Source organism: Triticum urartu, chromosome 7A (assembly GCF_056163025.1).
Source record: "Triticum urartu cultivar PI428250 chromosome 7A, HENAU_Tu73, whole genome shotgun sequence".
NCBI lineage: Eukaryota > Viridiplantae > Streptophyta > Magnoliopsida > Poales > Poaceae > Triticum > Triticum urartu.
In genome coordinates, this window is record NC_141879.1 from 6,614,036 (window position 1) to 6,639,032 (window position 24,997).

At 43.8% G+C, this 24,997-nt stretch overlaps 2 protein-coding genes across 2 annotated transcripts; one reads left to right on the top strand and one right to left on the bottom strand.

The window, feature by feature from the left end:
- Window positions 1–11,807: 11,807 nt before the first annotated feature.
- LOC147956787 (disease resistance protein RGA5-like) lies at window positions 11,808–14,784 on the bottom strand. The gene is made up of 2 exons (XM_087531452.1): window positions 14,003–14,784; window positions 11,808–13,917 (listed from the first exon to the last, which is right to left on the bottom strand). The coding sequence occupies exons 1-2, from the start codon at window positions 14,767–14,769 to the stop codon at window positions 11,808–11,810; spliced, it is 2,877 nt and encodes a 958-aa protein (XP_087387578.1). The 5' UTR covers window positions 14,770–14,784.
- A 3,541-nt stretch (window positions 14,785–18,325) lies between these two features.
- Window positions 18,326–24,552, top strand: LOC147956788 (disease resistance protein RGA4-like). Its single transcript, XM_087531453.1, has 8 exons — window positions 18,326–19,119; window positions 19,991–22,119; window positions 22,258–22,455; window positions 22,825–22,968; window positions 23,082–23,279; window positions 23,411–23,536; window positions 23,763–23,838; window positions 24,474–24,552. Exons 1-8 carry the CDS (start codon window positions 18,326–18,328, stop codon window positions 24,550–24,552), a joined length of 3,744 nt encoding a protein of 1,247 aa, XP_087387579.1.
- Window positions 24,553–24,997: the final 445 nt, after the last annotated feature.

Sequence of the window (24,997 nt, forward strand, 5' to 3'; positions counted from 1 at the left end):
TCAAACTCTACCCCCCCCCCCCCCCCGTGGATCGCCTTTTCAGTTTTTTAAAAAATAAAAGAAAATGATGAAAATGTCAAAAAAATAAAAGAAAATAAGTTTCCCATGTGATATGTGGTCTAGTTGTTGGGAAAATTTGCAAATGTGAATTTTGACTTTATTTGCAAAATCTCTCTGAAATTTGTAAAAATGGGCATAACTTTTGCATACTAACTCGGATGAAAAAGTTTTTTATATGAAAAATCATCTACTCGAAAAGTTACATTCAAATTTAACTCGGGGAACCCCGTTAAACATTTTCAAAATCCTCAAAAACCTAATAGAAAAAAGTTACGGGGCTTTTAAGATCTAGAGTGAAAAAATCGAAAAAAATTCAAACGGTGGGCAAACTGTGGTCAAACAATGGTCAAACTAATTATTTGAGAATATTAGTGTTACTAAATAATTATTTCGGTTATTTCAATTTTGGTCAAATTTGGTCAAACTGTGGTCAAACAATGGTCAAACTAATTATTCAAGAAATATTAGTGTTACTAAATAATTATTGTTTTTTAAAACAATAGTTTCAAAATAAAACTATGAAATGTGTCACTTCATGCTCAAGCAAAATTCCTGAAGGTTAATAGGATTGACATCTTAGTATTGTCAGGAAAACAACAATTGCAGACTTGGAGCGAGGGAGAATAGAACCCGGAAGTTAAGCGTGCTCAGGCTGAGGGAGTGGGAGGATGGGTGACCGTTCGGGAAGTTATATGATTTGGAATGATGAGGGGTGATTAGAGGATAAATTGAGAAGTGATGAGGGGTGGTGATTACAGACTAGAGGTTAAAATAATTCAGAAATTTGAAAATCAAAAAAAAAATTCATTTTTTTTTTCAAAAAACCAACCGGGACTAAAGGTGGAGCTCCACGTGGCCGCGCCCTTTAGTCCCGGTTCTGGATTGAACCGGGACTAAAGGGAGAGGCATTAGTACCGATCCTTTAGTCCCGGTTCCAGAACCGGGACTAAAGGCCCTTATGAACCGGGACTGAAGGCCCTTTTTCTACTAGTGTGCCCATCACTCTCGCGGGGCGAGAGGCACATGCATACGACAAGCTCCGTGTCAAGATGATGAACCAGCATCAGTTGGGAGCCCGGGTGAAGAGGCTATCAGCGCGGAGAAAGACAAGAAGTGGTCAGATGTTTATGGCAACTAATGGATGATGTTATCTTAGTTTGTGAATTTTTGGTTTGGTCGACTCAGAAACCTTATTTGATGTCCGAAGATCCCTTTTTGCCCACTGTTCAAACCATCTCTTTATTTTTGTGTAAATGGTCAAAAATACACTTCAAATAATCAAGTTCACATCCCAAGAATTTTTTGCAAAAGGATGTACTAATCGCCCCATATAATCCTTATTCATCACCCTAGATTGCATTTTCATTTAATTTTTTTTAGAATAGCTTTGACAATACTATGTTAATTTAGACGTGCGTTGCACGTGCAACCTTACTAGTACTATTAAAACATGGTGATATTCTTGGTTTCGTCCCGCTTAGATGTTTTTATTGGAATACTATATACGTCCAGTTGAAGCTAGAACAACGATGTATTTGGAGATAACCACGACATGGCTTTATCTGGGGAGGTCCTAGCCGGCGCCTGAGAGCTTCTGTCTGACGCTCGTTAGCGTCAAGAAGAGGAGCTTTCGCTGAAGGTAGATGCAGATGGGCCGGCCCATTTAGAGGTGAGGAGCTAGAGCACGTTAAAAGATCGCCAAAAATACACTTCAAATAATCAAGTTCACATCCCAAGAATTTTTTGCAAAAGGATGTACTAATCGCCCCATATAATCCTTATTCATCACCCTAGATTGCATTTTCATTTAATTTTTTTTAGAATAGCTTTGACAATACTATGTTAATTTAGACGTGCGTTGCACGTGCAACCTTACTAGTACTATTAAAACATGATGATATTCTTGGTTAAGCGAGGTCTCGAACCTGCGACATCCCGCTCGCGAAGTCCAGAACTAACCAGTCGAGTTGATATATTTTAGTGGTTTTCAGGCAGCGCAACATCTTAAAGTACCAGACAACGTTTGAAATTTTTCGAACAATTCATGAAAATCGAGAACAAAAAATAGAAAATTATGAACAAAATTTTGACAAACGCGAAACCCTTTTTAAAACCATGAACAATTTTTCAAATTCAAACAAACTTTTCAAACATGAACATTATTGAACAGTTGAACAAAAATTTCAAAATTCCCAAAAGATGAACAATTTTTTAAATATACATTGAACATTTTGTATTACACGCTGAACAATTTTCAATACATACTTGAACAATTTTGTGATATACGCCGAACAAAATTTAAAATATACATTGAACATTTCTGCAATATATGCTGAACAAATTTTGAATTATGAACAAAATTTAAAAACCGTTATTTATTTCCTCAAATAATGAAGAAAATGCATAATTTCAAACTTTTTTAAAAACGAAAAAGGAAAAATAAAAAGAGAAGGAAAAAAGAAAAAGAAACAGAAAATAATAAAAAAACAGGAAAAATTACAAAACAGGCAAAAATAAGAAAACGGTTTAGGGAACCTTCTACTCCCTCCTTCCATCTATATAGGGCCTAATACGTTTTTTGAGGCTAACTTTGATCAAATATTAAAGCAATAATATATAACATGCAATTTACACAAAGCATACCGTCAAATTCGTATGTGAAAGGAGCTTCCAATGACATAATTTTCAAATTATACATCTCATGTACCATTAATCTTGTCAATAGTCAAAGGCGATCTTAAAAAACGCATTAGGCTCTATATAGATGAAAGGAGGGAGTAGGAGGTTCCCAAAACCGGTCTGCCTGGGCGAAGTGGGCCGGCCCGTCGCGCGCAGGAGCTCCACTTCAGCGAAGCCGCCTCTCCTGGACGCACGCGCGCGTCAGATAGGATCCACCTCGGCGCCTTAAGCGCCGCGAAGCCAACCGGCGCTCACAGGAGAACCTTAGTGGGCCGGCCCATAAACACGTACTGCAATACTGTAGCGCGAAAATACCCCAAAAAATGGCATCACGGGGAATCGAACTCAGACGCGACTATCCTTCAATAGACTGGCTACCACTAAACAACTGGACTACTAGTGACTGAACGCAGCGCGCACCCTTTAAGAACTACTCTAGCTGCGCTATTTGAATTAGAACAAGTTCACTAATTTGATGAAAAAAGTTCACCAATTGACCGGGCTGACCAGTTGACCATTGAATGTTCAAAAAATATGTGTATCTTTTCTGAAAAATCAGGAATTAAAAAAATGGTTCACAGGCTAAAAAAAAGCTTAACGAATTTAAAACAAAAAACTCATAAAAATAGAAAAAGTTCATCAATCTTCAAAAATAGTTCATCGATTTTGAAAAAAGTTCACTCGATTTTGGAAAAAGTTCATTCAATTTGAAAAAAGTTCATCGATTTGAGAAAAAACTTCATCGATTTTGAGAAAAAGTTCATCGAACTTGAAAAAAAGTTCATCGAACTTGAAAAAAAGTTCATCCAATTTGGGAAAAGTCAACGATTTTGAAAAAAGTTTATCAAAATTGAAAAAAAATCATCATATTTGAAAAAAGTTCATCAATTTTCAAAAACAATTATAGATTTTCAAAAAAGTTCACCAAATTTTAAAAATAGTTCATTTATTTGGGAAAAAGTTCATAAATTTGAAAAAAGTTCATCGAATTTCAAAAGAAATCACCAGTTTAAAAGAAAACTTTCAGGTATTTGCAAACAATTGGACGAACCAGGATGAAATAAACAGTAAACAGAAAACGAAAACGAAAAATGAAAGAAGGAAAAAAGAAAAGGGAAACGAGAAACGGGAGAAGATATAATAAAATAAAGCGAAAGTTCCCTTTAAATAGATCCCACTGCGGTGGCGCATTGGTTGTTCTACCAAAACTTGGTCTTGGGGTGGCGGGTTCGATTCAGCACCAGCGCTCCTTATTTTTTCAGAATTAAGACACAGAGAAGAAACTCCTAGATGGGCCGGCTCATCGCGGGCGCGCTGCAGGCGCCCGTTTGCGAGGAAAGGAGGATAAACGTCGACTGATGAGGTATCGCGTTGAAATTGATGTTGTGGGCTGTGTGGGGGCGGTGCTGGGGTGGGATTATGATTTTCTTTTCTGATGCAACGCCCGGACATATTTGCTAGGACCCAACAAAATATTGTGATTTGCCGGATAAACAATGCCATTGGAAGCTGGGCGTCGACGGAGCTGTCAAGGTCACATGGCCACCACGTGTTTGCATTGTTGTTTCTTTCCGTTGCAACGCACGGGGCTTTTTACTAGTCCTTACCAAAGAGAGGTAAGAGTAAACCCCAAACTTTTTTCGCAACAACACAATCAAAAAAGAGATGAAAGTTAAGTCTCATGTTCAGAAGGCACAGTCTAAAGGTTTATTCACCTTTCTCTTTCCCAGATTGTCTCTACTCATAATTCTATTATGAGGAAACAGCCAAAGGAAAACATGCACACTAGGTGGTACTAGGATAGACCATACCAAAGGGATGAAGACAAGCTGCCACCTCTAAAGTTAATGATGTTACACAAAGGTTTAATTTTATATTCTCCCTCGGAATCATATTGCCAGATCAAATCATCTTGTAATTAAGGGACATGCCTAGAACTATTTGCTCAAGCTCATACCATGATAACATCATCTGAGGAGTAAAATTCTTGTAAAGGCCAGCTTAATGTTTCTACCATCCCAGATTTTAGAAATGGTGGCACATTGCTGATGGAAGATAATGTACAGAGACCAGAATTTAACAGACAAAGAGGAGATACGAAACAAAGTGTCCTCCCAAAACCTAATTTTCTGAGCATTCCCTACTATACCCATCTATAACCAAACGAACCTCACTGAAATGTACAGTCCGGAACTAGTAATACAGCAAGGAGCCTTAATAAGCAGTTCGAAGATGCAGGAAAAGGGGTAAGCTTCTGAAGCGTTACAGGGCGAACAAGGGTAGGGGAGAAGGAGGCAAGTTCAAACACTACTGCTATACCACCTGCACCACCATGGTACATGAGTGCATCTGAGCGCAAGCATGCATTGAAGGGCTCATCTCGACAGAAAAATGCTAGAGCTAATGGACAAGGATCGGGCCCAATGAATACGCTTTGTTGGAATTATTGCGGACTTGGCAATGCCGCGACAATTCGGGAGCATCGCAACCTTTTGAAGGATTTTGTCCCCACTATCTTCTGTGTGATCGAAACCCAGATTTCAGAATAGCATGTTGAAGGGATGGTTGGCATATTGGGATTCCATGGTGGATTTGCAGTGAGCAGCGATGGGAGGAGCGTATGTTCGGGTATCTTCTGGAAGGAGTCAGTGGAATTTAAACTGCTTAGATACTCTCAACACCATATTGATAGTGAAACAAGGATCAAGGACAAACCACCGTGGCAACTAACCTGTGTATATGGGGAAGCCGACAGGAGCGAGAGGCACAATACATGGTCCTTACTGAAGAGAATAAAGGATGAATCTCATTTCCCATGGGTATGCATGGGAGATTTCAATGAGGTTCGTAAGCCAGAAGTTCGTGTGCGAGTGGGCACTAGACTAAGGAAGGAAACACTTGTGTTTAGGGAAGCGGTAGATGTATGTGGGCTGGTGGACATAGGCTAGACATGCACATATTGGACCTTTGAGAAGCTGGTAGCTGGAGGTGGATACACTCGGGTGAGATTGGACTGGGCATTGGTTTCACCGGCCTGGATGTCGGCCTTCCAATGGCAGGAGTGAGGCACGTACATGGCGCATGCAGTGACCACCGCGTTTTGTGGTTGCATCCTGAGGTGGAAGATCGCACGGAACGCGTAGATTGGATGTGAAAACTCTGCCGGTATGAAAGATGTAGGATACCCATTAGCAGTTTGGTGGATGGGTTGTGGAGAAGTGGGATGTAGTGAGGTCGTTGGAAGCTGCTGGAATGGACGGCAAGTTCAAAAAAAACGAGCCGTAGATATGCAAGCTTGGAGTCGAGCAGAATTTGGCAATGTGGCAAAAGAGATTAAATGACTCCAAGCTCTGTTGGCTAGTCTAAGGGAGGTGCCGAAAAGGGGAGGGCCAACACGGGACAAGATAAAAATTCAAGAAAGATTGGCCAACTTGTTTTACCATGAAGAGGTGATGTGGCGCCAAAGATCTAGGGTGCAATGGTTAAAGGAAGGGGACAAAAATACACATTTTTTCCATCAGAAAGCAACAATGAGGAGGAAGAAGAATAAAATAACAAAACTTTCCAGGAGGATGGATCATATAGCCAGCACAAGGGTGAGACGGGAAAGATGATCAACCAGTTTTATGGAAACTTGTATACTTCGCAGGGGGTGACCGATCTACGGGAACTTCTTGCTGAGGTACCTACTATTAAGCTTCACGCATTAGCCAATGCAACGAAAAGTCTGCACTGATGGAAAGGGCTAGACAATCCACATGTAGACTTCAGCATCCTCTCTCATGTGTGTCGCGGAAAGTCAACACGTGGATAGACTAAGAGACATGGCTCAAGAAGCCTATACGTGGACAAATGGGCACCTGGGGCAACAACAATTTTTAAATAAATTGCAAAAGCTAGGACTTGAACTCAAGACCTTAGCTCGGATACCAGGTTAACCTTCATGCATTAGCCAATGTAACCAAAAGTCCAAATTGATGAAAAGGGCCTGACAATCCACATATACACTTCAACACCTACTAAGGACCCAAGGTTACCGAGCAAATGAACTGGGATCTGCTGAAGCCCTATACACCAGAAGAAGTTAAAACTGCACTTCTTTTTAGAAGCTCCCCAACAAAGGCACGGAAACCTGATGGATTTCTGCAGATTTTTTTCAGAAGCACCGGAGCGGCTCTGGGGTGGACATTACGGACATGGTGCTGAAAAATTTGAGCGGGTCAGATTCAATGGAAGCCATCAACAAAACTTTTATTGTCATGATTCCTAAGGTGAATATGGCAGATCTTCTTTCTCAGTCTAGGCCCATAAGTCTATGCAATGTGATCTATAAAATAGTCTCAAAAGTGTTGGCTAATAGGCTTTAATTACTACTGCTATATATTATTTCCTTGGAGCAATGTGCTTTTGTCCCCAGCAGATTCATTACAGATAATATCATCTCTGCATATGAGAGCTTGCACTTTCTGAAGATTAACAAGGCCAAGAAGAACATAATATGTACGCCAAAGATTGATATGATGAAGGCTTACGATCGAGTGGAATGGGATTATCTAGAGGCTAAAATGGGGAAGTTGGGTTTCAAACCTGATTGGATTTGATCAGTGATGAAGTGTTTTATGATGGTATCTTTTCAGTTCTTTTCAATGGTTACCAGCTTCAGGATTTCAAACCGACTCAAGGAATCCGACAGGGAGATCCCATCTCTCCATACTTATTCTTATTACCAACAGAGGGCTTATCTGTTTGCTCAATAGTCCTAGCAGAACAATTGAGCAAATTGGTTTACAGGTAGCATTGACCGCACAACGAGTGAGCCATTTATTATTCACATATGACAATATGTTATTTATGAGGGCAACACCATGGGAAGCTCAAGAAGTGAAGGAAGTGTTAGAGTTGTACTACAGAACTTCGGGGCAAAAAATAAATCTTGACAAATTATCAGTTTCTTTAGCAAGGCTTGCCCAAATGATGTAAGAATGGAGGTAAATTAAGTTTTACAAGTTTATGACGATGCCGTGAATGAAAAATATTTGGGTATGCCCACCCATGTTGGCAATTCCAAGAATGGTGTTTTTAAGTATTTGAAGGACAGGGTGTGGAAATGGATTCAAGGGTGGATGGAGAAAATATTATCCATGGGAGGAAAAGAAGTTCTCATTAAATCCGTAACCCAAGCTCTGCGTACATATGTGATGGGGTGCTTTAAGCTAGCAATGGGACTTGTGAGAAAATTGGGGGCCTCATTAGGAAATTCTGGTGGGGTGTCAACAATGGGAAAAGGCGGACAGCGTGGGTGTCGTGGAATGAAATGACACAACCAAAATTCATGGGTGGCATGGGGTTCAGACAAATGGAAATTGTTAATCTAGCTCCATGCATGGGCGAAAGAAGGGTGGAGGATTATACAGGAGCCGAACAGCCTAAGTGATCAGATTCTGAAGGTTGTGCACTTTCCCTCTAGTGAGTTTCTTACAGCCCAGTGGGCTCACGGCCATCCCAGGTTTGGCGATCTATTTTGGATGGGAGCGAAGTGTTGAAGCAAGGGTTGGTATGCCGAATAGGCAATGGGAAAGATACACATGTTTGGAACGACAATTAGCTGCAACAGTTAGTTGCACTTAAAGTTGCGAAACCAGAATGGATATGTGAGATCATAGCCGAGGGAAGTCAGTCATGGGATATTCAGAGACACAAGAATATTTGCTGCCGCCCGTGCGGGCGAGCCAAGAGGAGCCAAACCCTAGCCGCCGTTACTACCGTCCTCCCCTCCCTCCCCTCTGCCACCCCCGGGGGTCTGTGCCGGGCAAAGCCCATGCATGCGACGACAGCTGCGGAGGTACTCTCCTCCCACTCGCGATTCCGAGGTTTCGGGATGCCCTGGCTTGTGGGGGTGTTGGACCTGACCCGAACGACGGGGGCGGCGGTCGGATCCCAGCAGTGGTGTTGGTGGTGCTGGTGGGGACCAATGACCGGAGGAAGGCGCTGCGGCTGGGCATGGTGAGTGGCGGTGGCCACGCTCGGTTTGGATCCCGTGGGCGGCAGCCCCGGCCTGTGGCGGGTGGGGAGGCCCAGACTATCCTCGGCTGCATGGCGTGGAGATGCCCATGTATAAGGGGGATCTGATCCGGCAGTCTAGTGGCTTAGACTCTTGGTCCTTCTCGGTTCAGACACGGTGAAGAGCATGTTTGGGATCCTTCCTAACGGCTCATCTGGCATCGCACGGTGGGGTGGCAGCCTTCCCTCCAGGCTCTAGTGGTGGATCACTCTGGCAGTGGCTAGAGCGTCAGCGATCCGGTGACAGTGCAGCTGTAGATGGTCGTCGAATGCAGGCGGCCATATCTGGGGCTTTGAAGGTGGTCTGGCAGGTGTACAATTGTGGGTTGGAGTCTCCCACAGTGGATCCGGGTGAAGATCTTGTCTTCAGTAGGTGGCCCAAGCCGCTGATGGCGACTCACTGACATCGTTTTCTTCTTGAAGGCATCATCGAGGTAAAGCTCACAACCCCCCCCCCCCCCCCCCCCCCCCGCTATCTCCGGGGAAAACCCTTGATCAGTCGATCGGATGATGGCGGCACTTTTGTGTCGTTACCCCCTTGGGGGCGTTATTCCTAGAGGTGTGCATTGGCTCAAGGGACCACTGGAACGTTTCTGCGGCATTCCTGACGCATCGACGATGGTTGTGTCAGGGTGGATACCCGTAGGGAGGTGCCGCTGTTTGGCGTCGTGGCGGCATCGATGACAGGCCTGGCAAGGTCAATGAGTTTGTACCTGTTCTGAAGATGGATCGGCGGAAAATGGTGGCGGCGGCTTCTGCAGCGTCGCATGCGGTGCCCGCCAAGAGTCCATTGGACCGGTTGGTGCCCCCGACCTGCCGCTGGGCGGCTTGGTAGAGGCCTCCATTTAGATGTTAGGCTTTGGTGTGAGGTCTGGGCAGGCGGCCCCGACCATGTGCACCCCCTTCGTCAAGTTGATAGGAGTAGTAATGGATGTCGCCATGAAGGTGGCTTAAGACTTATTGATGTATTACTTTGTAAGGTCTTGATGAATAATTAATAAAAAGGTTGTGTGCATCGCTTGATACAGAGGCCGGGGGTCATCCTCCTTTTTGAAAAAAAGAACATATGCTGCCAGTGGATGTCAGTTTGGTTATGCAGATACCATTACCTTCCATGGAGTTCAAAGATAGTTGGGCATGGTGCCATGAAAGAGCAGGCAGCTTCTCTGTGAGGTCGGCCTACCGGATGGTTATTCAAACAAAAGCTCGACGAGAAGCATAGCTGGATGGAATATCGGGAGCTCGGACACCGGTGTGGATGAGAAGGCATGGATGACCCTATGGAAACATAAAATACCTTCAAAGCTGCAATTTTTTGCTTGGAGGCTGGCACCGCATAGCCTTCCGACGGCGGATGTAGCACATCATAGGAACATGGCACCGACATATTTGTGCTTTATTTGTGGCTGCAAGGAGGACTCCTGGAGACACTCTTTACGACCGTGTGTATGGGTTTTGTTGGATGAGGATCTTTACGATCATGTTAAAAACTGCACGGAGCCTAGGGCAAAATATTGGCTTTTCACCCTAGAAGATCAACTGCAGCAAGATGAGTACATTAAGGTGATGGTGACGTTGTGAGCACTATGGAAGGCTAGGAGAGACATTATCCATGAAGACAAGTATCAAACTCCTTTTGCGACTTGCGGGTTTATAACTAGCTACATTCAGAAACTTAATCACTGGAGGAACCGGGAAGGGGCCAGCCCATGGTCACCACAACTCTGAGGCGAAGGGGCTGGATTGCACCACCCGAGGGCGTGATGAAAGGCAATGTCGACGGGGCCAATTGTAACACAAGACGTAAGTGCGCGACAGCTGCAATCTTTGTTAGTTTTAATCTTGTCATGGTCATGTATCTGCATGGGAGATGCTGAGGGCCGTGTGATGCAGCAGCTTGGTGAGATGCCGTTGTGGCGTGAAGCTGCGGTGGTGCATGCATGTACTAGGATATTATCTAGTTAGTTAGTGCATGGTTAGTTGAGGTATGGCCGAGTGATTTGGTCAAGTTAATTAGTACGTGTATGTAGCAGATGGAGGTTGCATGCAGCTGCAATAGTGGAGTAGTTGGACACGTCCTAAACGTGAGCATAGGAAACGGATCAGGGAGTTGCCTCCTGGCCGTGCTAGCTGTTGTATATAAGTATTGCATTGATTGAATGAAATGAAAAGGCCGTAAGGGGCTAGAGCAAAATGTAGCCGCGTGTAGTGATGTGAGTTCCTGTGGTTCGTCGAGTGGTGTAGCCTGTGTGCTGAATATAAAGGAGGCATTTGGGCGCCAGGGCGTTGGTCATCGGGGTGTTGGTCGCCGGGAAAAAAAGTGTGCTCCTTCTTCCACCTCCGTCCGGTGAGAGAGAGAGAGAGAGCGGCAACAACAATCTTCCGTGACCATATGGGACAGTTTCAGGGTGCCTCAGTTTTTGTTTTGGTAGGAGTAACCGACCCAACTTGCATCGAAGCTTTGGCCTGCCATGAGTCCCTGTGCCTGGCACAGGATATGCAGATTTCATCAGCTGTTATTGCTTATGATTCAGCGACAGTGGTTCGTAGTATTTCTGAAGGAAACCAAGGACTGAATGGAATGGTGATTAGTGAAATTAGAAGGACCGGATGATCCCCAAAGGGGAGGAGTTCACTTTCTGTCATGAATTTAGAGAATCAAATGTGGATGCTCACAAACTCTTCAGATTTAAGCCCAGGTCGCGCCATGTGTGGTTTTTGGAACCTCCGAACTATGTAAACTTCTCCGCAATACCATATAATAATAAAGTTCGGATGTTCCGCCAAAAAGATCAGTTAGGATGAACTACCCGCCTTGAGTGAGCAGTTGAAATGCATCGTATATGCAGAGGCGGGTGGTAATAAAACTTTAATTTTCAAAATAAAAATAGCATGAGCTGAAATTAAAATATACCTGGAACATATGGTCGGGAAGAGGACCCAAGAGATCCTGAAATCCTGATTACAACAAACATTTAGCTCGGTTAGAATATAAGAATAAAGTCATGTTACTTGAAAAATCTAAGTCGAATTAAAGGCATATTTCTTCTTTTAAAACAACAGTGGTAGTACCATTTGTCATATGGCCTCTTCAATTCCTTATTGTATTCATCTCTTTCTTCCTCCACAATCTCATCTCGTTCTTCCTCAGGAATCTCACATGTCTGTTGTTTCTGATTTCTAGTTTCGCCACCACGGGAATTATAAGCCACATATTGCTTGATGATTCTAGGATTGCTCTCATGATTACTAACGAAGGCATACTCTCGACCAGCAGTTGTACACCCAAATTTCACAGAGATTTCTCTGAGGCTTGGCATATGGTCGATGCTGATAATATCATGTTCATATTGGTCCATCTGGGGGATGGCATTGAAAACTAGCTTCAGCTTCAATAGATTAGGCATTGCGTCCACCTCAAATTTTAGCCAAGCTATACCGCTCGTGAACCTCAACTTGAAGTGCTTGAGAACTGAAAAACCGACCATGCCAAAGATGATCTTGTCATCAGGCGCTGTCTCCACATGCAACAACAGAGCAGTAAGGGCAGGCAATCTGCTGATATTATAAACACAACCCATCTCAAGTTTCATTACTGCAATCTTCAAAATGCATAAGTTGCCCAGTTTTCCAACCCACATAGGAATTCGGGAAAATATGATACAGGTGCGCGACGAGAATTCAAATCTCTGGAGATGGGGGGGAGGTGTCAAGCCATCCCAGGAGATAATTACATCTGAAGCCGCACCAACCACACCATTTTTAACTGAGGAGCCATGAGCCACTACTATAGATTTTAGGTCGGCATGCCCTCCGCCTCCAATTATATAACCCAGAGTTTCCATGCTATTCTCAAGATCATAGACAGTAGGTGTAGAAGAAATGGTAAGATGAAGATCCTGCAGGTAGTTCTGCTTAACAGGGCTTGCGAGACTAACAGACCTCGTTTTGCCAGGCCAATCCAGCAGGTTTACATGAACAGGAAACTTGAGGTGCAAATTCAGTAAGTGTGGTAAATGGATATCCCATGGAACAAAAGCAATTATCGCCTCCGTAATATCCAGTGTTTCCAAATATCGCAACCCATGCTTTGGTAGCATTATGGGGCGACAACATGCAACCTTCAAATATCTCAGCTGAAACAGTTCTGAAATCCCAGCTAGGTCTACAGGATTATAAGAGTCACCATGAAAGGATAATTGAAGGTTTAGAACACGAAGAAGCTTGAACTCTCTGATACAAGGCATACAGTCGAATAATCCAAAATAAGCAAGTGACCGAACTTGAGACTTCCTGATATTTATGGGTGTCTTGGCATATCTTGCATCGCCAAAGAGGAGAGATAGTCGACGGACCTTATTAGAAAGTAACACGTTCTTTTGACTGTAGTCTATTGCCATAATGAAATTCTCTTCTGCAGATTTGGATGCAATAAGATCATATACCGTATCATGAACTGCACAGGCCAAAACCTCATTGTTGTAGTTGATACGTATAGGATGGATTAATCTTCTGCAAATAAGTTGATCGAGATAGCGCTCTGCAATTTTCAACCCGTCTTGCCCTTCCATTGTATCGATAAAACCTTCTGCCACCCATTCCTTCACCAAATCATCATTGCAGAATATGTATCCCTCTGGATACATAATAAAATATAGCAAGCATGTCTTTAAATAATGAGGAAGATTATTGAAGCTAAGATTCAGTGATTGTGTCATTCTTTCTGATGCCGAGAAACAATAGTTTAACGACTCATGGATGTACTTCAATAGATCAGTTGACATGGCAGGCTGGCTGGCTAAAAGACTAGCTATGCTGATTATAGCTAGCGGCAGACCATCACATACTTCAACAATTTCATTTAGAACTTCTTTGAACTCTTCAGGACAATCACTTTCGGAGCCAAAAAGTCTGTTAAAGAAAAGCTTTCTAGAGTGGTCATCATCTAGATGTCTCATCTCAAAAACATACTCTCGTTGATAACAGCAACATTTTAACGCAACGTCTTCAACCTGAGTAGTTGTTAATATTCTGCTGCCATGTTTACCTTTTGGACAAGCGTGATTAATAATATCCCATACTGATGCAGCCCATACATCATCAATAATAATCAAATACCTGACAAATAGTTAACTCATATTACGGTTTAAAGAACATGCATAAGAGTTCTAGTTTTAATTTTTTATGAAGAAAAATAAATTACCTTCTATCTTGCAGATATTTCTTGATTTTGTCAATGAGGTCAACTTCCTTGCAATCACGTGAGGGTTGCTGCCGCTGGATTTGCCAGAGCATGTCATGGAAAACTCTTTTCATATCAGGTTTCTTGGACACCCGAACAAAAGCTCGACAACTGTAATTCTTAGCAAATTTGTTGTACAACACTTCCGCAAGTGTGGTTTTACCAAGACAAGCAGATCCAAGAAGACATGACACCTTAAGTTGCTCGTCCCTATCGTTAGCCAGTAAGTTGATAAATTTGTTCACCCGACCATCAATTACTATGTCATCAGTCACTACATGTGCTGTTGGAAGAAGCATAGGGCCAAGTGACACAAACCTATGCCTCAAGGTCCTGCAAGAAAGGAGATTGTACCTCTCGTGCCGTTCAATCGTCTCCTGGACATATATCCTGAATTCTGACAGCGTTTCCGCAATTATAACCTGAGTCCTGGGTGGCTTGACATGTGTGGACAATTTGCGGAGGGTCCTGATGGTCTTGTTATTGTTGGGAACAAATATTAAGCTGTTTATGTAATCCTCCATGTCATAAGACAGGTCACGCACCTCATTCATCCAGCACATGGCTTTCAGGGGAGGATCCGTTAGCTCTGACAGGTCATCAAGGTAGGAGCTTATCTTTTCAACGTCATCTCTGAGGAGGCGCATCCCGTCCACGGCCTCCTTAGAGGAACATCCCAGTGGGGGATCTAGCAGCAGCATGTCCAGCTTCCTAATAAGGGGTCTCATGGCACCCAGCGAAGCACTTATCGGCCCCCCTGTTTCCCTGACTCTGCCTCCACCTCTATCTCGCGTTGAAACAACATCTAAACACACACAAACAAAAGCACAATCAACTAATGGAAGCTGCTGCGTGCGCACATGCACCCTGTATACTATAGAAAGGCAACCGTCAACTAAGTAAGAAAGCGAAATGCATAGAAAGAATGTCCCAAAGAATCTAGCAACAAGTAACCACACCACTAGAATTTGTTCATCTCCAGGAGCTGACTCCGTCCTCCCACAGTCATGGGAATTTGCCGAAATTTCACCAACAAAACGTTTGCAACTAATTTATGTGTCTCACGCCACGACATAACACAGGGAGTATTTACTACCAATGCCAGAACTTTATGCTACGGTTGTTCTACGAGGAATGTATCCTCATTCAGTATGTAGCATTTTATTTTGTACTAAAAGATTTATAAAAGGTGCTACGGGTGAGCCACATCCTACATGGAGGGCTGACCGGACATCTCTGTATCCTCCCCATGTAACAATATTTTGAATATTCAGTGTGACCCATGTAATTTATGGAAATAATTCTAATATTATGTCGTCCAGTGTGATGATTACTAGACGTAGAGGAATTAGAATTATGGGTTGAAATACCCTCTTCTCTCTTCAAAATAGTATAATGGTGGTATATATGTGTATGTACAAATGTATGTATAAGAGTGCATTGCATGGATCAGCCACGTGTGTGAAAAGTATTGGTGTATGTGATTAATTAAAGAGAACTAATGGCAGCGACTAATCATGTCATTTGGCCGCATGGCAATTAGGTGGATCAAGTCACACGTGATGGTAGTTGCATAGTGAACGGGTGCAACTATTGATCAACCGATGTGTTGATTGCAAAGGGCCGCATTGCTTCCAGGTCACATGCTATTAAGAGACGCCTATTGCCTAGTTGCATAGTGAACTGTCGCCATTGAGGTTGACCGTGCTGGCTTCATTCTTAGACGGCACAACCAAACCCTCATCCCATTCTTGTTGTATCCGAAACAAATTCCAGGAAGCAAATGAAGAATCAAATTATATTCTGTTTTTTATAGAAAACTCCTAAGCTATTTATCCAAATCGTCACAATGTTTACAGGGACGAAACTAAGTCCATTGGGTTGACCTAACCAAACATGGCAGCCAACCCCTTGGGATAAAGCATGTTTCGCGAGTTTGTGAGCCTAGACGATCGAGCTCCTAAATTCATCACTAATATTACAAATAGTAAATAAAGATTTCCAATGTATGATTTCATGTATGATCGCTCCGTAGGTTGCCGGATTCTTCTGAAGAATATCTTCCACCACCACTTTGCAGTCTGAAGCCACGTGAATGCTACTCTCATATAGATCATTTGCTAAAGATAGAGCCTCTCTGACGGGCGTTGGAGGAGGCATCTTATGGCAAGCCCATACCGTGGCCGGTTGAGTGTGTAGGCACAGTACGAGGTCGGTATGATGGAGGAGGTGTAGCCAGCGCAGCCTACACCACCACTATTCATGTTCCGGGTGATGCAGGAGGAGCAGCACCGGCTCGCGGAGTAAGAATTCCACACCCCACTTGGCCTCACCTCCCACCGCCCTCGCCGCTCAATCCCGGCCGACGCGCCCCTACCCTCCCCCACAACCACTCCAGCGTCGGCCCGCTGCTGATAATGGCCGGATCCAGCCACCGTCGCTCCCCGCGCCCTTGGCTGCAGCGGCGCATCTTCCCCTCGCGTCGACTGCTCATCCGACCTCCCACCACCGCCGCTGTCATAGAGGCAATACATCTATGTGCGGCATCGCCGGTGTAGAACGTGCGAGGTAAAGATAACCTACATCCATACCCAAGATAAGATAGTGATCGGGTCCTTCCAATCCGCCGTGTAGGCGGCACACGAGTACATCATCATGTCGGTCCGCTTCTACGACGCCGACGCCCGCCACAACTTTCCCGACGGGTTGCCGCAGTTGGATCCCGTTGACCCGTGGGTGGTCATCGCATGACAAAGGAGGGAAGACCAGGAGGACCGCGAGTGCCTCTAGGTAGAGCAAGTCGACGAGGACTACATGGCGGAGCTCCGTCACTGCTAACCGGAGCGTGTCGAGGCGGAGCACCACCTGTACAAGCAGTACGCGACAGGGGTGACACAGGTCGTCGATCTCCCCTGCAGCGACTCCGACGGCAACGGTGGCGGCAACGATGCGCACTAGGACCCTATGATCGGAGGGCTGACCAAATCGGATTGGGATAGGATCGATAACAGGACAGGTAGCGAGTAGTTTTAGTAAGTTTTTATGCAATCTAGTCTAAATTTTGATTTAGTTACCTAAAATATTTATGTAAAAATATTTCAAATCAAGTTTCATGTACTAGTTTGAACCAAATTTGCACCAAATATGGGTTGATGTGCACTAAATATTTGGGATCAGTTAGAAACGACATTTTTTAGAGGAGCAAAGATGCTCCTCTAAGGAATACTCGGTCGTATTCTCCACTAAATTATTGAGGATTGGTTAGAGATGCCCTAAGCAAGCAAAAGTATACTTAACTAAATTATTGGGGATGGGTTAGAGATTCCCTAAGCAAGCAAAAGTAGTATATGCATCCATCTTCCCATGGGTTATGTGGTCACCTCTGGTAGCGAGGCAGATCGACATGGCCAATGATCGCCCGCCAATTTTTCTCAGGAGACTGCGCGATCTCCCCTTGAGCGTGAACCATCTGCGCCTCATCCTCCTCCAACTCTCCATGGAGCAGCTGGCCTCCATGGCTCTGTAGCTACTTCTTCTTCACCAACATGTGTGCTCTGCGTGCATATCTCCTTTTAGACGTTACCTCCTAATGTTGTTGAAACTTATTAAGCGCGTATCCATATGATATTCAACGATTGCTTGCTCCGCTAAGGACAACTGTGAATTGTTATTATGGCCAGAACCGCCTAACACGGCACAGCACGGCAGCACCCTCGTTTTCTTCTCTACTAACTGTTTTTTTACTCCATAGTTTATGCCGCCCCCAATGCTAATAAAAGAAATAACATGACGGTAGCAGCAAAGCACATCCAGCAATCTGAGACTGGATGTGTATCCATACTTGCATTAAAACTCAGCATAAAGAAAAGTCCCTTCGATGTCCTCCACGCGTGTCGAACCCTGCTTTATAGTTCATCTGCATAGGGATGCACGACATGATTCATTAAGCATCAATTATTAATCTGGACTGGAGATATCTAAGCTTCAGAAGCAGTCAAATGAGCTTGCAGCTAGCAGGGCCAAATGGCGGTAACGCTTATGGCTGATATTACCCAAGTGATCAGATACTCTTGATTAATAGTCTGAAGATAACAAGGTGTGGTCCACAGTATAGACAAAAATGAGCTGCCATGAGGATAAAATTGCACTCCAGTTGCTAGTTGGGTTGCTGGACCATTCACGAGCAGAATTCATGGGAGGACAGGGAAGGGAAGGGGAGAATCAGTGTTAATAACAGTTGTGATTTGATCAATCAGGAGGGAAGGGGGGGGGGGGGGGGTGGACATGGAAGTTGCGGTTGGCACAGCGGCCGGTAAGATCGCACCTAAGCTCTTCGATTTCTTAGAAACAAATCGCAAGCTGCGTCGGGAGCTGGAGCATGACATCGAGTACATCAAAAGAGAGTTTGTCATGATTTCTGCCGTCATCGCAGAAGATGGTGATCACCCCTCGTGGAGTGGCAACCAGGTGCATAAGGCATGGATCCAGATGGTGCGTGACTTGTCGCATGCCATTGAGGACTGCATCGACCACTTCATGCACCGAGTCACGCTCCATCCTAGTGCGTCATGGATCTATCGGCGGTTTCACCGGGTGAAGACGGTGAGAGCCCGTAACAAGTTTGCCGCAGCAATCCGCCGTCTTAGGAAGAGATCAGAAGATGCATCCAAGATGAGAACAAGCTACATCATCAACAGTGGTGGTATCAAATCAAATACCCAGGGGTCTGATGAGCAAGAGGTGGAGATGGACACCTCTGTAGGGACGGTGGGTATGAACAAGCCCCTGGCTGAGCTCATGGAGCTCATAAGCGAAGGCCAACAACCCAAGGAGGAGCACAAGCTTAAGGTGATCTCTGTTGTCGGATTTGGAGGTATAGGGAAGACTCTCCTTGCGAGGCAAGCCTACAATGACACAATTGAGAAAACCCAATACGAAGCATGGGCTTGGGTTTGTGCTGCAGACAAAGATGCAGGGTGTGTTCTCAAGGAGATACTCCAGAAACTTGACACTACCGATTGTGGTGGAAGTCTCAGCAAGCTACGCGCAAGCCTCAGAGAGTACCTTGGGACCAAGAGGTATATAAAATTTTCTAACAAAATGCATCTTTTATTTAGGCACAATTAATTTGATTCGAGCTTTACATGCAGACTATACCAGATAAAAAGTTCCTGCTCATGTATATTAAGAGTACTACTGAGTCATATGCATGGTTAAGAGTAGTAAAAACTACCACTTTCTTCTTCTTCTTTCTCTCCATCTGCATGCATTCCTTTCATACAGGAATAGAACATCCACAAGTAGGATGTAGGCAAATTAGTAGAATACATGAACTTCATGCACGTACAAACCTCACAACTAATCCATGATCTGATCAATTGCAAATCAAGGATGTTGAACACAAACACTAAACTCCTAATCTTGCAAGGACTTCAAGCCTTGTGCTACTAGAAAAAGAAGTCCTCCCATAGGAATTAATCAAATAAAAATTAAGGCAAGGTGAGAGCACGAGAGGAATATAAAGCTATGTTTCTCTAGCACTAGATTCTTATGGAGGGCAACGATCGGAAGATCCTAAAGATTTTAGAGTACACGAGTGTAGGAGGCCGACCGGACAAGTACGTACTCGCGTACGTACTAAAGTCGCCGGGTTCGACGCACACACCCGAGAACGAGACACGGAGATATTGTAACAGTAACATGTTGTTCCTGTAACTTTATTGCTTTTGATTGATCTGGTTACATATATACAGGGGTATGGTATACCTACGTGTATATATAGCAGCTACAATCAAATACAAGCAAACCTACACGGTTACAAGTTCTAATCCTAGTATAGTACGTGGTGACTTGCTCCTGTCCAATCTGCACTAGAACTCTTCATCGTGGTTAATTCCAACAGCGACTGTATTGTGTTCTAATTCTCTTTTATCGTTTACTCGTTTATAGGTTCTTGATTGTAATCGACGACATGCGGGCAGTATTTTGGCATGATATAAAAGACGCCTTCCCTGTAGTTCCCGGGGTAAGCAGCAGAGTTATGGTGACGACCGCCATTCAGTCCGTGGCAAATGCCTGCAGCTCTACTCAAGGTCATGCATACGTGATGAGAACTCTTGCCGAAGGACATTCAAGACAATTGTTCTTCCAAAATGCTTCCCTGGAAGAAGATTCACCACCACTTAGTGATCATACACAGCTCGGCACTTCAGAAGCACTGATGAAATGTGATGGTCTACCCCTAGCTCTTGTTACCACTGCCCAATTCTTGCAAAGTAGAGGTCACCCGAGAAAGTGGGCAAATCTGTGTGAAAACCTCGGTGGACATCTAGAGACAGAGGATACCTTAGCAAGTATGAATCGTGTGCTCATCCGTAGCTATGACAGCCTTGGTAGCCAAGATGTCAAGACCTGCTTGCTATATCTGGGTATTTACCCAAGTGGCCATCCAATCAGGAGAGGAATCCTGATAAGGAGATGGTTGGCTGAAGGGTTCATCAAACAAGACTATAGACGCAATGCCCTCTGTGTCGCTGTTGAAAATTTTGATGAACTGGTCGACCGGAGTATCATTCAGCCTATCGGTGACAGTAGTAGATGCAACAGGGTAGAGGTGAAGAAATGCCAAACTCACGGCATCATGCTCAAGTTCATCCTACACAAGTCCATGTGCGAGAACTTTGTCACCTTGTTATGTGACCAAGATCCCCAACCCAGCAGTAATATTCGCTGGCTTTCTCTGCAACATAGAACTGTTCCGAGAGAAATAATAATGAATTCAAAGGATCTACATCTCGTGCGATCCCTGACAATCTTCGGCAAGGCGCACAGTTCTATGTTGCACTTTTCTAAGTATAAACTGATGCGAGTTTTGGATCTTGAAGAATGCAAAGATGAGATAGGGGATATTCATCTGAAGGAAATATGCAATAACTTGTTGTTGATCAGGTACCTAAGTCTCGGGGGTGCTGTAACAGTCAGAACGCTTCCAAAGGAGATCAAGAAGCTCAAATTATTGGAGACACTGGATGTAAGAAGAACCAATATAGAGATTCTGCACACAGATGTCATGAAGCTGCCATGTTTAGTTCATCTGTTTGGAAAGTTCAAGCTCCAAGGTGTAGGATACCGGAGAATGCTTAAGCTGCAGACTTGGTTGAAAAACAAGAGCAAAATGGAGACTGTGGCCGGATTTGTTGTGGACGAGAGACAAGAAATGCCACAGCTCATTGAGCATATGGAGCACCTGACAAAGGTGAAAATATGGTGCGAGTCCAACCCCGATGCCAGCATCAACATAAGTCATCTCTCAAAGGCAATCAAGGGGTTTGTTGAGAGAAGCACCAATCTGAACAAAGCTCATTCGCTCTCACTGAACTTCAACGCAAGATGGCCTCAAGACTTGTTGTGTTTCTCTCTGGAGAAGGATAAACTCTACTATCTCAGATCACTTAAGCTACAAGGAAACAACATATGCAGCCAACTGCCTCTGTTTGTTACAAATCTATATCTTCTCACTAAACTGTGCCTGTCATTCCCTGGTCATAACTTGGGCGACCACATTCTTGATGCCCTGACCAAAGTGCGTGGCTTGGAGCACCTGAAGCTGATTGCAACTCAAATGGACAAGCTCATCATCAGACAAGGTGTATTCGGAATCCTGCAAAGCTTATGCATCATGGTGGACGTCATGACTGGGTTGGTAATTGAAGAGGGAGCTCTGCCACACCTTGTCTCGCTCCAGCTGCTATGTAAGGATCTAAACGGCCTTAGCAGCACGACAATCCATTCTTTGCCAATTCTTAAGGAGGTTGCTCTCCATGATGAACTGAGCGACCAAATAAAACAGGACTGGAAAGGAGCAGCAAAGAACCATCCAAGACGTCCCAAGGTCTTGTTTAAACTGAAGGGAAGCGAGCTTGCCGCAGGAACTAGCACTGCACCAACGACTACTAATACTTTTGCTCAAGAGGTTGCTGTTGAAAGCGCACCTGCGGAGAATTTTGAAAGCCCTGTGGCACCACCTACTGATATAACGGTATCAACAGCACCTGGTGACATTTCTACCGAAGAGTCTGGTAAGCAAGTGTTGTTGCATGTGCATCTTTTTTGCTGAAGTGCTATTTTGATTAGTTCTTCAGGTGTGTTGAGATATGTGCACATACTTACCCTTCACGCCGGAACATTAAATGTTTTTTCCTTCTTCTTTTCTGCAGTAGAAGTTGCTACTTCGAAGATTGGAAGTGAGTCAGCTATGGAAATTAGCCATGCGGACACAGCTACTGACACGATGACCCAAGAAGTTGGTGTGGAAAGGGAACCTGCACAGAATTCTGAGAGTCGTGCGGCACCACCTACTGATATGATCTCATCAGTGACAATGCCTCTCAATTTTGTTTCTAATGATGAGTCTGGTGAGCAAGTGTTGTTGTGCATCTTATTTTCCTTAATTACTCCCTCCATTTTTGTTTACTCTACATATTAGTTTTGGCCAAAGTCAAACTTTGTAAACTTTAACAAAGTTTATAGACAAAAATATTAACATATACAATAACAAATCAATACCATTAGATTCATTATTGAATACACTTACCCATCATATAGATTTGCTATTGTAAATGTTCATATTTTTTTCTATGAACTTGGCCAAACTTTATAAAGTTTGACTTCAGTTAAATTTAATATGCAGAGTAAATAAAACCGGAGGGAGTACTATGGTTAATTTTGGGGTGCATTGAGTTATATATAAACTCTTTCTTCATGCCGGCATATTTATTGTGCAGTACCAGTTGCTACTGATATGATGACCCAAGAGGTTGCTACAGAAAGTGAACCTCCACAGGAGTCTGATAGACTTGCAGCACCACCTACTGATATGATGTCATCAGTGACAATGACTCTCACTGTTGTTTCTAATGATGAGTCTGGTGAGCAAGTGTTGTTGTGCATCTTATTTTCCTTAATTACTACTTTGGTTAATTTTGGGGTGCATTGAGTTATATATAAACTCTTTCTTCACGCCGGCATATTTATTGTGCAGTACCAGTTGCTACTTTTGAGATGGGAAGTGAGTCGGCTCCGGAAATTAGCCCTGCAGAAATAACTACTGATACGATGACCCAAGAGGTTGCTACAGAAAGTGAACCTCCACAGGAGTTTGATAGACTTGCGGCGTCACCTACTGATATGATGTTATCAGTGACAATAACGCCCCAGGCTTTTTCTAATGGTGAGTCTGGTGAGCAAGTGTATCATGTGCATCTTATTTTTCTTAATGACTACGAAGTATTTGGTTAATTGTTGCTGCGTGTTGAGTTATTTCTCTCTTCACAACGGCACATAGATTTCTTATTTTTTATTATTGTGTAGTACAAGTTGCTACTTCCGAGATGGGAACTAAGACTGCTGTGGAACTCCCTGTGGCTCCAGCTACCACCGATGCAACATTATCGCTGAATCACAACGAATTTGCAAGAGCACAAGAAGAATATCCTGGTAATTAATTATTTGTTGTTGTCAGTGATCTTATTCTGCTTAATTGCTAGTACTTTGGTTTAAGTGCTAGTGTTGACTTATGTATACTCCCTCTTCACGCACACATGGGACATAATTTATTGCCAGAACAAGTTGACGGTGATGGTCAACATGATGATCATGAGACAGAAGATACAAATAACTTTCATGAGCCAAATGATCTTGTTAGTGAAAATGGCCTGAGCAGTAACATGGCAAGTTTTAAAAATGAGATGGAAGGAGTGGCAGTTTAAGAGGAGCAACGTGTGGAAGATGGCATGCAGGTAATTTACACAAGCCAACTGTCTAAGAAACTTCTGATGCTCAGGTGTTGGACTATTAGGAACCTGTAATATACATTATGTTACCAGTTTCTAAGGATGGTTCGGATTGGATCCTCAGGTGTTGCTGCGGGGTGTAGCACACACAGACTGCTAGAGATATGGACTGAAAATACTAGAAGGAACAGACTTCTAGTATTCCGTTTTTTTTCTGTTCCTGAAGATGATGAAGTGCTTCCAACAAGTTCCTCCTCTCTGTACTTTGGCTTCTAATAATACATGAGTTTGTTTTGTTCTCGTGTCAATTTGGTGTCTTTCTGCTGTAACAAAGTTCACCATGTAACGTATTCTTATCCCTAAAAAAAAGTATTGTTGGGCACAATATATATTTTGTCCCGGTCGACTCTAATGTCTCTGAATTTCACATAACTTTTACCGTGGTCCTAGATTCAGTGTCAGCGTGTTATTGACAATGTGATACTATGTTCCTATATTTTGCAGAGTTTATTTCTTCTGTTCTTTGCTACGTATTTTGTTCTCCGGATGAATGAAATTACAAAAAGCTAGTACCGCACAGCCGACACGCGATCGATCATCTATCTGAACTGAATCCTGTATAAAAGTGACTGTATGCACAGAGAGATCGGCAAGCTTTTGTCATCGCACGTCAAGTCGATGTCAGATAATAAAGAAATGCAGATTCCATCTTCGTCCTGAAAGCTCAGGAGGGAGACATTGCCCCATCACCCTAATGGCGGACATAATCCTTTGGTTGCAGAAGAGAGTAGGCCAGACTAGATTGTATATGGAGGGAACCAAGACCACCCCCACCACCTGAATCGAACGCATCAGGAAACCTAGCTAGCTACAGATGGAGCACTTACAGATCAAGCCGTCATGAGTGTCTCCACTCGAGCTCTGGGACGGGATGGCGTCGTCGCCAGCGCCGGGCAACCTCTGCAGCAGCCGGCGAAAGGATTCGCTCGCCGCCTCCCCGGCCGGCGTCCCCTTCTCTGGGCTCGTCTGCTCCAGAGAGACACGCGTGTGTCAACGCCATGTTTGTTCGCGGCGCTGATGGGACGGCCATAGCTAAATACTAGCGGGTAATGCGCGGCGGCACCCGCGCCACATGGATTAATTAGCTACTTATTTATTTTTAAAT

Coding starts and splice junctions, on each gene's coding strand:
- LOC147956788 (XM_087531453.1), top strand. CDS start 18,326: ATGGAAGTTGCGGTTGGCACAGCGGCCGGTAAGATCGCACCTAAGCTC. Junction 22,120..22,257: donor CATTTCTACCGAAGAGTCTG/GTAAGCAAGTGT, acceptor TCTTTTCTGCAG/TAGAAGTTGCTACTTCGAAG. Junction 23,537..23,762: donor AGCACAAGAAGAATATCCTG/GTAATTAATTAT, acceptor TGGCCTGAGCAG/TAACATGGCAAGTTTTAAAA.
- LOC147956787 (XM_087531452.1), bottom strand. CDS start 14,769: ATGAGACCCCTTATTAGGAAGCTGGACATGCTGCTGCTAGATCCCCCA. Junction 13,918..14,002: donor AAATATCTGCAAGATAGAAG/GTAATTTATTTT, acceptor ACTATTTGTCAG/GTATTTGATTATTATTGATG.